Genomic DNA, 14572 nt, shown 5'->3' with positions numbered 1-14572 from the left:
CCACTTTATCCTGAACAGGGTCATGGGGGAGCTGCAGCCTATCCCAGCTCGCTTTGGGTGAAGGCAGGGTTCACCTGGACAGATCACCAGTCCATCATGTAGATGCAAACAGAAGCAAAGACCATTCATGCTCTCATTCACACCTAAGGGACATTTATAGAAGCACCAATTAACCTGAGGTGTATGTTTTTGGATGGTGGGAGGAAGCCGGAGTACCCGGAGAGAACATGGAAACTCCACACAGAAAGACCCCGACCGGGATTCGAACCCAGAACCTTCTTGCTGTGATGCGACATTGCTAACCACTGCACCACTGTGCCGCCTTACTTTGACCTTGTACCTAAAACTAATGGAACTTTAACATTACTGTTAACATTTGAGAGCTGATTAAAATGTCCTTACTTTCTGAAAACATCCTCACTTACATTGGTCCTCACAAATATGGTCATCCAAAAGCACCCAACTGTGCAGAGTCAGAGGGCAAGTTGCTGCTACAGCAGGTTGGGAAATACCTCAAGTGTGAACCCCTTCGGGCTCCTCCTGAGAGCTGAGCTATCACTTTGTCTCTTTCCATCTGCTTCTATTTTCCCTCTGTGCTGTAAATCTATTGTACATACTAACGTAGAGTAAAACCCTTCTTTGTCCCTGCAACTTTCCTTCTGCCAACCCCCTTCCTTTTCCTCCATCTCGTCTGTCCTTGCTCTACCCGTGCCCTCTTCAAACTGCCGGGGGTCATTTCATTTCATGTATAAATAATTGACCAGGAGCCATGCAGCCAGTGTGCAGTGGCTGCCTTAAACGAGCAGCAGCTTTGATTTAGCGCTTTCTGTCACCAGTGGCACAGTGAAGGTCATCTTTCTCCCCAGTGGATACTCCTCTGCAGACATGGTGGCTGCTCCAAAAACAATTTACAATCGGAATTTTATTACGAGGGCACAAACACACTCTATTAGTACATTTTTCTCTACAAAAATAGAACATCCAAGGCTTCTTTCTGGATTCATATTTTTATACCTTTGCTAAAATGTAACGACAAGCACTGATATGAGGGTTTAAGTAAAGAAAAGCATAATTTCCCCGCTGTGTGGAGGTTACAGTGGGTGGAAGGCTAAAGAAGCCAAATGGAGGAATGAACTTTTTACTTCATGTTTCCTTGGAATCTACAGACCCCGGAGGCATCAAGGTGACTGCACACACAATGAGTTTCCATCTCTAATCTAAAACAAACACTGTGTTTACACACTCTCTGCAAGCAACCTCTCTTTCAGTGACTGAGCTGAGATAACAGGCAGAAGAGTGGTTAATATGAAACTCTTTCTTTGTTATGAGGATGGTTACAAGAGAGCACTGATAACACATATATTATGTATACTTTGTCCATATTTACAATATGTACAATGTTTTTTTGTGTTTTCAAAGAAAGTTAGGAAAAACCGAATCAGTGTGACTTGGGGCTACCAACCTTAAGAATGCATTAGCCGCTTCTCACAGAGGTAGCCCACCTGAATCTTGGTCTGAACTGTCAGGTAGAGTAACATTTTGGGTCACTGGCCCCTATTTACACAAGAAGGAACATTTCTGGTGCTCCTGCATTTTTTTTTTTAATCCTATTTGCAACAGCTAGAAAATTGTAAATTGCTGGAGTATTCTTTTAGAATAGTGTCTTACACTAGCTAAATAACTGGTATATGCGAGGGGTTATCCAACTCCATTGGAAATCACCAGTGTTTACAGTTGTTTCAAAAGGCCACTCTTGAAGCTGGAGTGACCATAACAAAGAGGGGCTAAGATGTAATAGAAATGAGACAAGACGAGAGAAGTTAAAACCCATCTTACTTGCTCATCCCATGTCTTGTTGTCATTCAGAGAATTGCTTACTATGACACATTAAATGTTTACTGTAAAAAAAGGCCTATTGTGTCTGAATTTCAAAGAATGATGGACGTAGCAGTTGTGGTTGCCATCTCAACTTTCATTTTGGTGCTGCCCAGCAAACCGGGCGACATTGAGGAGTTGCTGATACAACAGCCATGGGCACTGACAATCTCAGCAGGGTTTGAGCCAAAATGAAAACCAAGATGGCATCCACACTGATACCTGCTTCATTTTGTGATGTCAAGGCCGTAGTAGGTTTCTGAAAAAACAACATTTTGTGCTTGTTTCAGCTGACACTTGGTACCACAGCAGTGTGTGCATGCTTGTGTACGTGTGTGTGTGTGTGTGTGTGTGTGTGTGTGTGTGTGTGTGTGTGTGTGTGTGTGTGTGTGTGTGTGTGTGTGTGTGTGTGTGTGTGTGTGTGTGTGTGTGTGTGTGTGTGTGTGTGTGTGTGTGTGTGTGTGTGTGTGTGTGCGTGTGTATGTGCCTCTGAATCTGGTTGTTGTTGTCTTAGTAGTGTGGATGCGTTCTAAAGAGAAATACATATAGATTCGTCGGAGAAACCATAGGCCCTTATATGTTTACGTACTGTTTACATAGACTCTAATATAGCCCCACCCCCTCTATCTCTCACACACACACACACACACACACACACACACACACACACACACACACACACACACACACACACACACACACACACACACACACACACACACACACACACACACACACACACACACACACACAGAGAGAGAAAATGGGCAGCTGTAAAGTGCTCACTGTGCAGCAGCTGCATCAGCAGAGTGAGACAGAATAGAAAGCAGTGTATTTATGTGTGTGTGAGTGTGCGTGACTATGTGTGTGTGTGTGTGTGTGTGTGTGTGTGTGTGTGTGTGTGTGTGTGTGTGTGTGTGTGTGTGTGTGTGTGTGTGTGTGTGTGTGTGTGTGTGTGGTTTAGAGAGGGAGAGAGTGCGCATGTGTGAGGAGTAAAGGATGATGGGATCTCTTGAGTAGACAAAGGGGAAATCACTGGTACTCTCAGCATCCATTAGACAAACCCGATGGATCAATATTGATTCTTACTACCACCGAGCTCTTTCTAATAGGCTTCTGGCCGCACTGATACAATGACAGCATTAGCGCACATGTCCGGATGGATGGATTCAAGGGTGGGAAGATGAACCACAGTCAGAACAAGAGAGAGAGAGAGAGTGATAAAGAGGCTAAAAAGATTTACAGGTCCAGAGGAGAAAGAATGCAGAGACAGTAATGCTGATAATGTGTGCAAAACAGACACCAAGAGGAAGAGAGCCAGAGAGGTTTCAACAGACAGAAAAATTAAAGAAATCATAGTTTGCTTATGTCAGCACAGTTTGAAGCAGGATCTAAAACACTTTGTGCTGCTCTTTGGGTTACTGAGTGCATCTGACTGACCATTTGAGAACATGAAGTGAACGAGAGGAAGTCTCTTTACAGCCATAATAATGAGAGGATGAGACATCGGGCAATGTGTGTCTGTGTGAGATGAGAGAAAGTAAAACAGGAAGAGTGACTTGTTTGGTTTTGACCGTGTCACATGTGTATTTTCCTGTCTGTACTTCTGCTCTGACACCCTCTTGTTTGAATAATAAATAGTGATCAGCTGTTGCTGTAATTTGGCCACCTGACTCTTATTATCTACTCAGCCAGCTGAGTCGATGGAATGAGTGTATCTCTTAAATCAGAAAGGACTTCTGAAGTCTGAGCAGCCCTCCTTCATGCATCTCACTCTCTTCATGCCCTGTTTGTTATCTCAATAATTAAAAAAACATGATACTAAAAAATGTCTTCCCAGAAGCACAGTGTTGGAATAATTTTATATTACTGCGCTCTCAATAGGAAAAGATGTGTAGATACAGTCGTGTTGAATATTACCTCAGGCATGTTTGTCATGAGCCAGTTCAGTGCAGAATGAGACACCTTAATCTTCTGGACAATAAAGCAGGCTTTGAAATCGCATTTTATCGAAGTTACTGATCTTCATCAGTTTGTACCGTTGCTGACGGGTGTGTAGTCACACAACAGTAATTTCTCCATATGTGTATTTGAAGAAATTCTGTACATACCATAGACACTCCTTATTTCATTCCATTCCTATGGCAATGTGTGTGCAATAACATTTATAGTGTTCATAGTTTTTCTACACAAACATGCATATTTTTTTTATATTTATATATTTTATCTGCTAAGAGGACTGCTGCCAAACAAAATATCACTGTACTTATATGCAGTGATCTGTCCATCTGTCTGTCTGTCAAATAAAATGGTAGAGAGTTGATATGGTGCAGTATCTTTATGATAATAATACATTTACTCAAGTGCGGTACTCAAGCACGATTTTGAGTCACTTGTACTTTAATTGAGGACTATTACTTCCCTTTTTTTCAGACGGAAGCTGTCCTTCATACAGCACTACATTTATCTAGTAGCTCACTCTCTCGGTTTGACAGAAACAAATATATAAGAATGGCATAAATTGCTGTGCACTGTTGAAGATCAAGTTACTTGTTTTAATGTCTGAGAACTGTTAGTGGAGGATTTCCTTTCTATACCTTTCAGATGGTTCATACTACTTTCAAACATAACTAAAGTATTCCAATATTTCTTCCACCACTGTGCAATATGTAGTAAATAGCAAGTGATTTCAGACACAGCATCTTAGTAATACGTCTTTAAAAAAAACATGACTGACTGTGTTTAATTGACTGAAGATATATTTAACATAACATGGCTAATATTATCCCATTGCTATACGCTATAACAATCGTGTAGTTGTACCGCATGTCAGTTAAATGCTCACTCATTTCTACATGTGTTTTACAAAAATGTAAAGGGACTATAAAGAATCTGTAATTATTCAGTGTTGTGGGATATTCCAGATTATATTAGTTAATTCATTAATTGGTAATTCATTTCTCCTGATATCTTTCACTTATACACACACTTACACAGTACGGATCATGAATAAGATCGTTAAAAAAACAAAAAAAAAACATCAACAGTTATTTAAAGACCAGTTTCTTCGATGCGCTGGCCAAAAGAAAGGGGGAAAAAAGGGAAAACTTGACCCAGCAGTTCATTGTTTCACACATCCTCATAATACAGCTTTTGGATTTGGTTCACGTTTTCTTTTTCCTTTTGCTTCTCAAAGGCATCATTTGGGGATGGCGAAAGCCTGCAGGCTAGTCTTCACACAGGGTAAAAAGAAGCTGGAACACAGTCTGAGCTTTGTGCAGGAGCTTGCATATAGAGCACATAGTGTTAGGGTAACCAGGCAGTGCAGCTGGCCTTTCACAACTATGCAACTTTAAGGCACTGTTTAAATCAAGATCCAAAGCACAAGGACCCTGTTCTCCTACACAAACACACACATACAAGGGACAAAAAGTGGCGGAAAGTAAGCCAGGGAAATGATGAGCCCTCAGTGGAGGATTTCAGAGATTCAGTTCTGTAAATAATGACAGCCCTTAGATATAAATAGTTATCTATTTAGATCTTAGAACCTAGCCAGGCCCGCTGTTGTTGTTACATTATGAGTGACATTCAAAAGGAAATAGATACTTTTAATGTGACTGCAGGAAATATTATTTGTTGCCTGAATTACTTGAATAAAACATTATTTCTCGAAAGAAACGTTTGCTTCACAACCCCATAGAGGATGTGATCAATTTGTTCAAAAACCAGCAACCAAAACGCATACAAAGCAAGTGTTCGACAAAATTATTCTGCAAGAAAGAAGAAAAACTTGCCAGTGAGTTCACCCTCTCTGCCCGCAAACCCTGTCCACAACATTCCTGTCATAAATGAGCAGTGCTGGAGTATTTTTTTTAAGAAACTAGAGAGTGCTGGTATGCGGATGAACCCATTATGGAGCTGCTTCGATGGGAGGTTTCCGTTATCACTCTCGGATCTCTTCTCATGCTCTGACCCATGGTCCAGTAGTTATTTCAAGGTTGGAGCACTACACTGTGCTAACACTTCCCTCCACCTCGCACACACACATATGCACATACAAACAAATACTCACCCACCTCCCTTATGTAGTCACAGATGCACAGAATAACAAATATCATTTTACTCCCTCCTGTTAATGTATGTGCGTTAGCACCTGCATGACAAAGACCCTCCAGGCAGACAGTAGTGTGAGCAGCAGGCGTGGCAGCATTCTGCAAGAAAGCCTCAAGAAGATGTCAAAACATGTTTATCCCCACCAGTTACCATTAAAGTTTACCCAGCACTTGTCTAATTTTACTCTGTAAATAGTCTGAAAATGTCTAGGGCTCGAAGAGTGTTTTTTCTTTCTGCAGCATCATAGCACTTGCTTTCATCCCGCAACACTCCTCCCCTGCCCCCTCTTCCTTTTCTCTGCCTCCTACAAGCATTCCTACCCCCTCACCCCCCTTTAGCTCCCCTTGCCGGTATGGATCTGTGAAATGTTAGCAGGGTGTGCTGCTGTGGCATCGAGCCTCAGAAACGGGCATGTTGTTGTGAGAGGGACAAAAGTGAGGATTACCTAAGAAAATGGATTGATTTCTGTTGGTATGATGAAATCCTTTTGTTTGCCCATGAAGAATAACCCAGAATCGTCCACTAACCGAAAGGACATTGCTCTTTGTTACCATGAATAATCAACTAAACTCGAACCCACTTGAGCTGATATGAGCTGTCGTGGCAGTGGATGTCAACAAGCGGTTTGAAATTAACAGAGCCTTGATGCTCTGTAAATAATGCTGCTCTGCTTCTCTTGAAAAGACAGCAACATGATTGAAAGTCACTGGTGGATTTCATGGTTTGAAAATGAGATAGCGGGTTGGTCAATACAAACTTACACTGTACTGTGAATCTAAACCTGGTTCAAACCCACAAAACAAGCACAAAAAAAGCTAAAGTGTAAATTCTAGTGCAGGTTCCAAAGATACCAAATAGATTGGGTCAAATTCTGGTGAAATTTATATAAATAATTTATAAGAATGTTTCTATTGGATGGCATGTTGATAAAAACACAGTAGACAAAGTGGGGGTTCAAGTTTGAAAATATAAATCACTTATAAAAGGAGCTTGTATCCATCAAAAGCTGAAGTATGAATATTTTTCTCAGTGTAAACTTGATATGGATTTAATGAAGAGTTGAATCAAGCTGATAATATCAGTCAGTGAAGATTAAGAAGATTTTGACAAGCTTAAAGCTACTTAAGGGAAAATATCCTTGTATATAGAGGGATTACGATTGACTGATTCAATAATCACAAATCTTAGTAGTAACCTAGTGTCACAGACAACACTTGATGCTGAGGGAATGTATGGAAAGAAAGGAAGATCACCGTAGACTATAATAATCTCTTTTTATTCTCTATTCTGAACAATCAATTTAAAATGAACAGTCCTCATCGGTACCATTATTATAAAAGGCCAAAACACTTATGTTATGTCACTGCATATAGTAATAGAAAGGATATATGAAATTCTAAGTGAAATAATATACTGCTAATGAATGCTTTTCCAATGAACCACTTTCAATTATTTGTCAGCCTCACACACAAAGACAGATTTTTTTATTTAATTCATTAATATCATATTTACTGCCCGGTATTTTTGCCATGCTGTCCAGCTTCATTGTCTGTCTGCATTCAAATTCCCAACTCAAAGTCTCTTCACTGCACTTTCACATCACTTACTGTTAATCTCTGTCTACCTGTCTGTCTCTTTCTATCCTGAAGTGGTTGCGTGTCATTTTTGGTTACTCAAGAGAAAACATCCTTTTGCGTGAGTTACCACTAGAGACATTGCAGTGGTTACAGCATTTCAGAAAGCCTAGCTGTGTTTGTAATACCTTGATGGCTTTCTCGCACCATCGGGGGATTAATTTTAATTCACACTGATTTGAAAAAAGGCTTCTTTTCAGATTGCCTGGGTGACCTCAGTGCTGAGACCCTCCACCATATCTGAGACTCCGTCAGGAACTTCCTGGACATCCCCACTCAGGTTCACGTCCTTTTTCAGTTCAAAGTCAATCTGCTCCTTGACAGGCGTCTTCTCGGGCTTTTCACTCCCATTAACACATTCCTCTGTATGTGTGGCCGCAGCGCCAGCAGAATCTCCGCACTCCCCATTCACAACTGGAAGTGCATCCACTTTAGCCACCTCCTCTGGAACAGAAGGACTCTCTAAATCTCCATTTTCCATCTTGCTTTCTATCTCAGGCTCTGGCCAAGGCACCTCTTCCACAGAGGCTTCAGCTGCCTTGCCAGACTCAGCAGAAATTTCGTTGGCAGACACGGACTCTGAGATGACAATCTCTGAGACAGGCTCTGCTGACTGTGGCTCGACTGCTGCCTCATTGCTGGACACAACAGATTCCTCTTTTGGAGGCTCATATTCAGTGGGGACTCCCTCCGCTGCAGCCTCCAAGACCTCAGATGCTGCTGCTGTCACTGTCTCAAGTTCAGGAATGTCAGATGTAGGTACACTTGTTTCTGGTTCAGTTTCTTCTACCGCTTCCTCTGCTGCAGGTTTCACTGCCTCAGCCTCTTGCTCAGGTTCTGGTGATTTTTCTGGTTCTGGTTCTGGCTCAGGTGCTTCCACTGAAACTGGCTCCTGTTTAAGTTCTGGCTCTGGCTGTGCTTCTTGCTCTGGCTCTGCCTTGGTCTCTGCTGCCTGCTCTGGCTCTTGTTTAGGCTCTGCTTCTAGGGTTTGTTCTGGTTCGGTGGCTAACTCCAGAACTGGCTTTACAGCCAGCTCAGCCACTGGCTCAGGTTCAGGGACAACAGCAGGCACTACTATCTCTTCCGTCTCAGTAACAGTCTCTGGGATAGGCTCTGGCTCTTGGTCCTCAGATGCTGCCTCTGTGCTGTCTTGAACAACCTGTGGTTCTGGCACAGACTCTACAGCTGCAGCAGGTTCTTCTTCATGGAGTGCTTCAGGTGCAGACTCAGGCTCAACCTCAGTTGACACAGATTCTGCGGTTATAGCAGCTGGGAGCTCGATCGTAGCTTGTTCCTGCACAACTTCTATGGCTGGAGCAGATTCCTCTGCTACTACAACTGGCTCTTCTATTTCTGGAGCTGCTTCCTGTGCTGGTGCTGAAGCTGGTTCTTCTGCGATGGGAGTTGCTTCCACTGCTGCAACTTTTTCCTCTGCAGCTGGAGCTGCTTCCACTGCTACGGCAGCTGGTTCTTCTGCAACTGGAGCTGCTTCCACTGCTGCAACTTTTTCCTCTGCAACTGGAGCTGCTTCCACTGCTACGGCAGCCGGTTCTTCTGCAACTGGAGCTGCTTCCACTGCTACTGCAGCCGGTTCTTCTGCAACTGGAGCTGCTTCCACTACTGCAACTTTTTCCTCTGCAACTGGAGCTGCTTCCACTGCTACTGCAGCCGGTTCTTCTGCAACTGGAGCTGCTTCCACTGCTGCAGCTTTTTCCTCTACAACTGGAGCTGCTTCCGCTGCAGCTGAAGCTGGCTCTTCCGCTACTGGAGCAGATTTCTGTTCTGGAGCAGCCTCCTCTGTAGCTGCAGGAGCTGGTTCCTCCGGAGCTGCAGATTTTGGCTCTTCTGGAGCTTGTGGGGCTTCATTAACTGCTGCCACCGCAGCCACAGCAAATTTCTCTATCAAACTCTGTCCCTCAGCTGTCGAATTAGCCACCGTGGGTGAGGCTCCATCTTCATCCTTCTTGTCTTTGGGGTCAGACACGTCATATCCTTTCCTTTTCCTGCTCAGTTTGCCTCCCATGATGTATCCTATAGGAACAAATAACACATTGTTTAATGTGGCTTTTCTCTTTCAATCATAAATGTTTAAACTTTCTGGAAAATGCTGTAGTTCAAGTTTCCAATTCACATGATGTGCATGTCTCAGGACTGTGGGACCAACCCCACACTAACACAACGAAAACATGAACACTTCTCACTACAAGGCCATAGCTGGCTGGTTTCAAACCCAAGATATTCTTAAAGTGAGGTAACAGTGCCAACCACTGAGCCACTATGCCTCTCTAGCATAGAAATGATACTCTTAATGTAAACATGTCTACTTATGGTAGGTAGTTAAAGTTTAATCAGGGGAACAATAGGTCTGTGTTATCTCATACTTTGTCTATGAATATTATCTCATCTCATTGGTTTTCTGTCTTCTATCAAATATAAAAGAAAAGCAAAGCACAAAATAAATATGCTACATACTGAGAGTGGTATGTCAAGACTCTAAAATTTAGGGAAAGATAAAATAGTGTTTTCCAGTGTTACATGCTTTACAGAGAAGTGATGGAGACATATCAAATTACATTCAATTGAGTCATGACAGTACACGTATTGATGCCATGTAATGCAGCATGGATTTAATGTAGTTCCTTCAAATGTAAATGAGTTTACACTTCAAGAGAGTAGTCTCTTGTCTGAGTGAACAGAGGTTCAATAAGGAAACTGCTCTCTGCCAAAAACTGTTTGGCTGGAAAACAAATGTTAATGCATGGGAACCTTACTGAGATCAGACAATCCCACAGGCTCTCTACCCTTTCAGGAATGTCTAGTGAGGCTCGGTGCCAAATGCTCCAACCCTGAGCTGAACAGCTATGAAGTAGCCTCGATGTACACCTAATTATGTCAATATGACAAGCAGAAAATAGCTATACTGTATAGTGGCATGGCTTTCTCAACATACACATATAAGAGGCCATTCAGAGGCTTAGTTACATTGAGCTTACATCTAAATCACAAAAGTGGATCTTCTTTACAAAATGCAAATACATGTAAAACCCAAATAATCAGCATATTCTGCACATACAGCCATGTAAGGTCTTTGTAATGTCTCAGTACTGCTGTAGCTGCAGGGGAAGTGTAGTGTGGTGATTGCCACAGAATGTGACTTCCCTAACAGAATAGAGAACAGGAGGTTCAACTTTAACTCAGTGCTCGTATGTCCACAAGTCCTGAACAAATCAACCTGTTTGGATCTTAATTATCCAAAAGAGAGTACAGTAATGCCACGATTTGATGCAATGAATAAATTGTTCTGCTATCAAATGCCATAGTCTCATCATTTCATTAGCAGCTTAACACCATTGAGCATATGGGCTGTTTTTTTTCTTCTGTTTTGACCAAAATCAAGCAAGACTTTTATCCTGCAGCCCAGCAGGAGGGAACAGGTACGAACAATCCGGGAACTGTCCATAGTGCTGCAATGGAGCAATCAAGACAGGATGCGCCACAAACCAGCCTGGGATAGGCTGCATACCCATTACACCCACTACAGTCTAAAAGCCGCCCATTAAAAAAAGAGAAAAGAAATTATCTTTAGAGTCACGTCTATTTAATTCTGCTTGAGGACGCGCTTCTAACTAATAGGCTACGTTTTGTTCATATGGTTGTTTTCTAATTCGCCCTCTTTTTTTCGCCATACCCCACTGACTGTCTCCGGCCTTCCCAATCAAACAAAGCAAAGATGGAGCTACAGTTGGAAGAGGAAACTTCACATTTCAAGATAAAATCGTTGGGGCTTTACAACTGACATAGATGTCAAGCCAATTTCCAAGTAAACGTCTCAGCTGGACGCAATTTTTGACGCTGATATTGGAAAGATGAAGCAGACACGGAGATGCAGCCCACGGCAGCATGTGCCGGTAACAAAGGACAGATTCCTCACCAGCAGCTCCTCGCTGACTAAACTCATGGGTTTGGGCTGAGTTGGCAGCAAACACTGATATAGAGCTGTACAATAGTGTATATTTGATGTTACTATGCATGGAGAATTAAACTGTACACTGCTCACGACCACTTGAAGGATAAAAGCTGGAGAGGGGTCTCCATCCCCCATTTCAACCCACCCACTGCTGCTCCTCTCAGCTGCTCTGCCCTTTTTTGTTCACGAGTATTTGACAATGTCGTGCTCACACCAGCATGTCAAACAAAGACAAATTCGCCACAACAGCGTGTTAATTGTAGCACAACTTTGTTTTGAGCTTCTTTGTTCTTGTTTTTTTTTTTAATTTTATTCCAATTTTTTTTTTTTTTTTTTTTTGTATCGCCCTGCCTGCTTTAAACAGCGCTGCTGCCTGAGGAGACGAACCAAACCGTTCACATAACCGCTGAGAACATTGGGGGGAAAATCCTGCCTTTACTATGCCATCCTTCAAATGTAAAAATATGCATAATAGGAGAAAGGCGAGGAGAGAGAACAATCGATAAACTGCAATTCAAAGGCTTCTTTCTTTCTTTCTTTCTTTCTTTCTTTCTTTCTTTCTTTCTTTCTTTCTTTCTTTCTTTCTTTCTTTCTTTCTTTCTTTGTCTTTACCCACAATACCTGCCGATATGCATGTTTCAATTGCAAAATAAAGCAAAAAGACGTGACTGACCTGTATTTCTAGAGAGTGATCAGTTGGGCTTCTTTTCCAGTCTCCGGCTGGATGTGATAATGGAGGTAAACCTTTGGAGTGACAGCTGCAGTTTCCGCCCCTGCTCTCCGAGGTGCAGTCTGGGACTGGGCTTGCAACTGAGGAGTGCCCCTCACCGTTTTCTAGACATCTGTCGCTATCACAATCTAGCCAACCCCAATCCTGCTCCTTCTGCAATCTATACCCTCCCCATCTTTAACCCCTCCCCTCCCTCACACACCCACTCCAGCGCATATTCCCCCCTTGCAGAAATACATCTGGGGACTTTAGGGCGATTTATGAACCGACCACCACTTATTACGTTTTATAAAATTACATTTTTCCCCTGCTCTTGCTTTGCCAAAAAGTAATTCTATGGGAAATCATGTTAGCGGTCCCCCCACAGGGGTATTGATTTAATATAAATTATGCATAAGAAGCATTATGTCGGTAAAACCACTTGCGCACCGAACAAACACACACACACACACACACACACACACACACACACACACACACACACACACACACACACACACACACACACACACACACACACACACACACACACACATACACAACATAGTAGCTTACATTGCATTGATTCCTTGAGGGTTTTTTCTTCCTGTGTTTGTCAGCAATATATGCTGTTATATGGTTCTAAATAAAATATAAAGCAAACTGATTTTATTTTTGTTTAATAACTGAGTCTACATGACTGAAAAAAAATTCTAGATTTGTAAACTGTAGATAGCCAATGTAGATATTGATATTTCAGTGTTTGGACTGTGAGCTTAATAAGTCTTAATCATGTGACATTATAAACATATACAGAGCAGTCTGTCATGAGTATGTACAGTATGTGTTATTGCATGCCTTGCTTTAAATTAATATATGGTTGCTGGTTTTATTGGGAATATAAAAGGGACCAAATATTTGCTGCAAATATGCAAAATATTCTGGAGCATTGAGCCTCTTTGTTATTTGGCTTCTAAGTGTTAATGGAGCAAAGCAGGTCTGGGTGACACTTCATGAAAACTAACCCTTCCAGATAAACATGTTGCATTCAGAAGAACCAAGCCTCTAACACATTAGGGGGAGATGTCTGAAAAGCATTGATAATTTACAATGTATATTCATCAAATAAACAAGGGACATGAAGGCATTTTATCTTTCTACAACATGATCTTAATCTTCAAGAAGTGTGAAGTGCTATTAGCTGTGAACACCCGCGAGAACATGCTCAGCCAAACAGCCTCACCTCACTTCCAGAAAGGTGAGATGGGATTTTCCTGACAGTTTACACAAACATGCTTTTCTTTACCTTTTCTTTCAGTGAAACTGGAACAAAGACAGCAGAGATCATATAACAATTGGACTGATGATTTTATTACATCCCTCAAAACTGCCCAACCTGCTATTTGATCACAAATGACTTGAAAAGCAGGCAAACAGGTCAGTCATGGTTTAGGTCTGCTCGAGGGAAATATTCACATAGTGAAAAGAGCAATGTTTTCTTGACGCATCAAAACAGGTGGTATTAAAGCAGCAACTCTGTCTGAATGCATCTAAATGTTTTATTTTTCAGTTTTTACGATGTCTTTTTTGTTTGTTTTCTTTTGTTTTGTTTTCTTTCTTTCTTTTCTTTTCTTTTGTTTTCTTTCTTTTCTTCCTCCAATGTTCCCATGGAGGGATCTTTAAATAATTGCATTTTTCACTCATGTTTTACAGAATTAAAACCAGACAGACATTATTATTGAGGAGACAGCCCCATCTCCTGTTCTAAGAGCTAAATTGCACAACACTGCATCTGCAGAGATGCAGAACACATTAAGAAAATAATGACATGCAATAAACACTTAATATGTAACAAATACAATTCAAAATTGTAGTGTTAATATAGTTAGTGACTTTTGTGATTTGTGAGATTTTCACCAAAATGCTGTGGCTTTCTGTTGATGATACTAAATATTCTTCCCTCATTCAGTGAACTATATTTGACCAGAAAAAAATCCAGACAATAATATAAGAAAATATCTTTAAAGACAACTGTAACTGCAACAGAAACAATTTTTTTAAAACATGAAAAAACAACTTTGAGTATGTATTCAATCTTGTTAGATGTACAACATATGTATATAACTTCTTTAAAATGCTTTGCTATCTATGTTTTCTGACTACACAAAGTTGTGCTTTCTAGCTGTATAAGAAAACAAGAAAATAAACTCAGCCTTGTTTGTGTTCTCTGCTGGTAGCAGAGCTAAACAGTGACAAAGGGGCAGCAAAGACTGA

At 41.5% G+C, this 14572-nt stretch overlaps 1 protein-coding gene across 1 annotated transcript; it reads right to left on the bottom strand.

Annotated features, from left to right (window-relative positions):
• Positions 1–7245: 7245 nt before the first annotated feature.
• On the bottom strand, positions 7246–12429 carry LOC138620475 (fibrous sheath CABYR-binding protein). The gene is made up of 2 exons (XM_069697720.1): positions 12263–12429; positions 7246–9653 (listed from the first exon to the last, which is right to left on the bottom strand). Exon 2 carries the CDS (start codon positions 9643–9645, stop codon positions 7819–7821), a length of 1827 nt encoding a protein of 608 aa, XP_069553821.1. The 5' UTR covers positions 9646–9653; positions 12263–12429; the 3' UTR covers positions 7246–7818.
• Positions 12430–14572: the final 2143 nt, after the last annotated feature.

The sequence above is a fragment of the Brachyistius frenatus genome, unplaced genomic scaffold (genome assembly GCF_029030835.1).
Source record: "Brachyistius frenatus isolate BFR_SWC_R1_liver_20210118 unplaced genomic scaffold, ASM2903083v1 Contig_24, whole genome shotgun sequence".
NCBI lineage: Eukaryota > Metazoa > Chordata > Actinopteri > Embiotocidae > Brachyistius > Brachyistius frenatus.
This window is presented reverse-complemented; position numbering and strand designations above follow the sequence as displayed.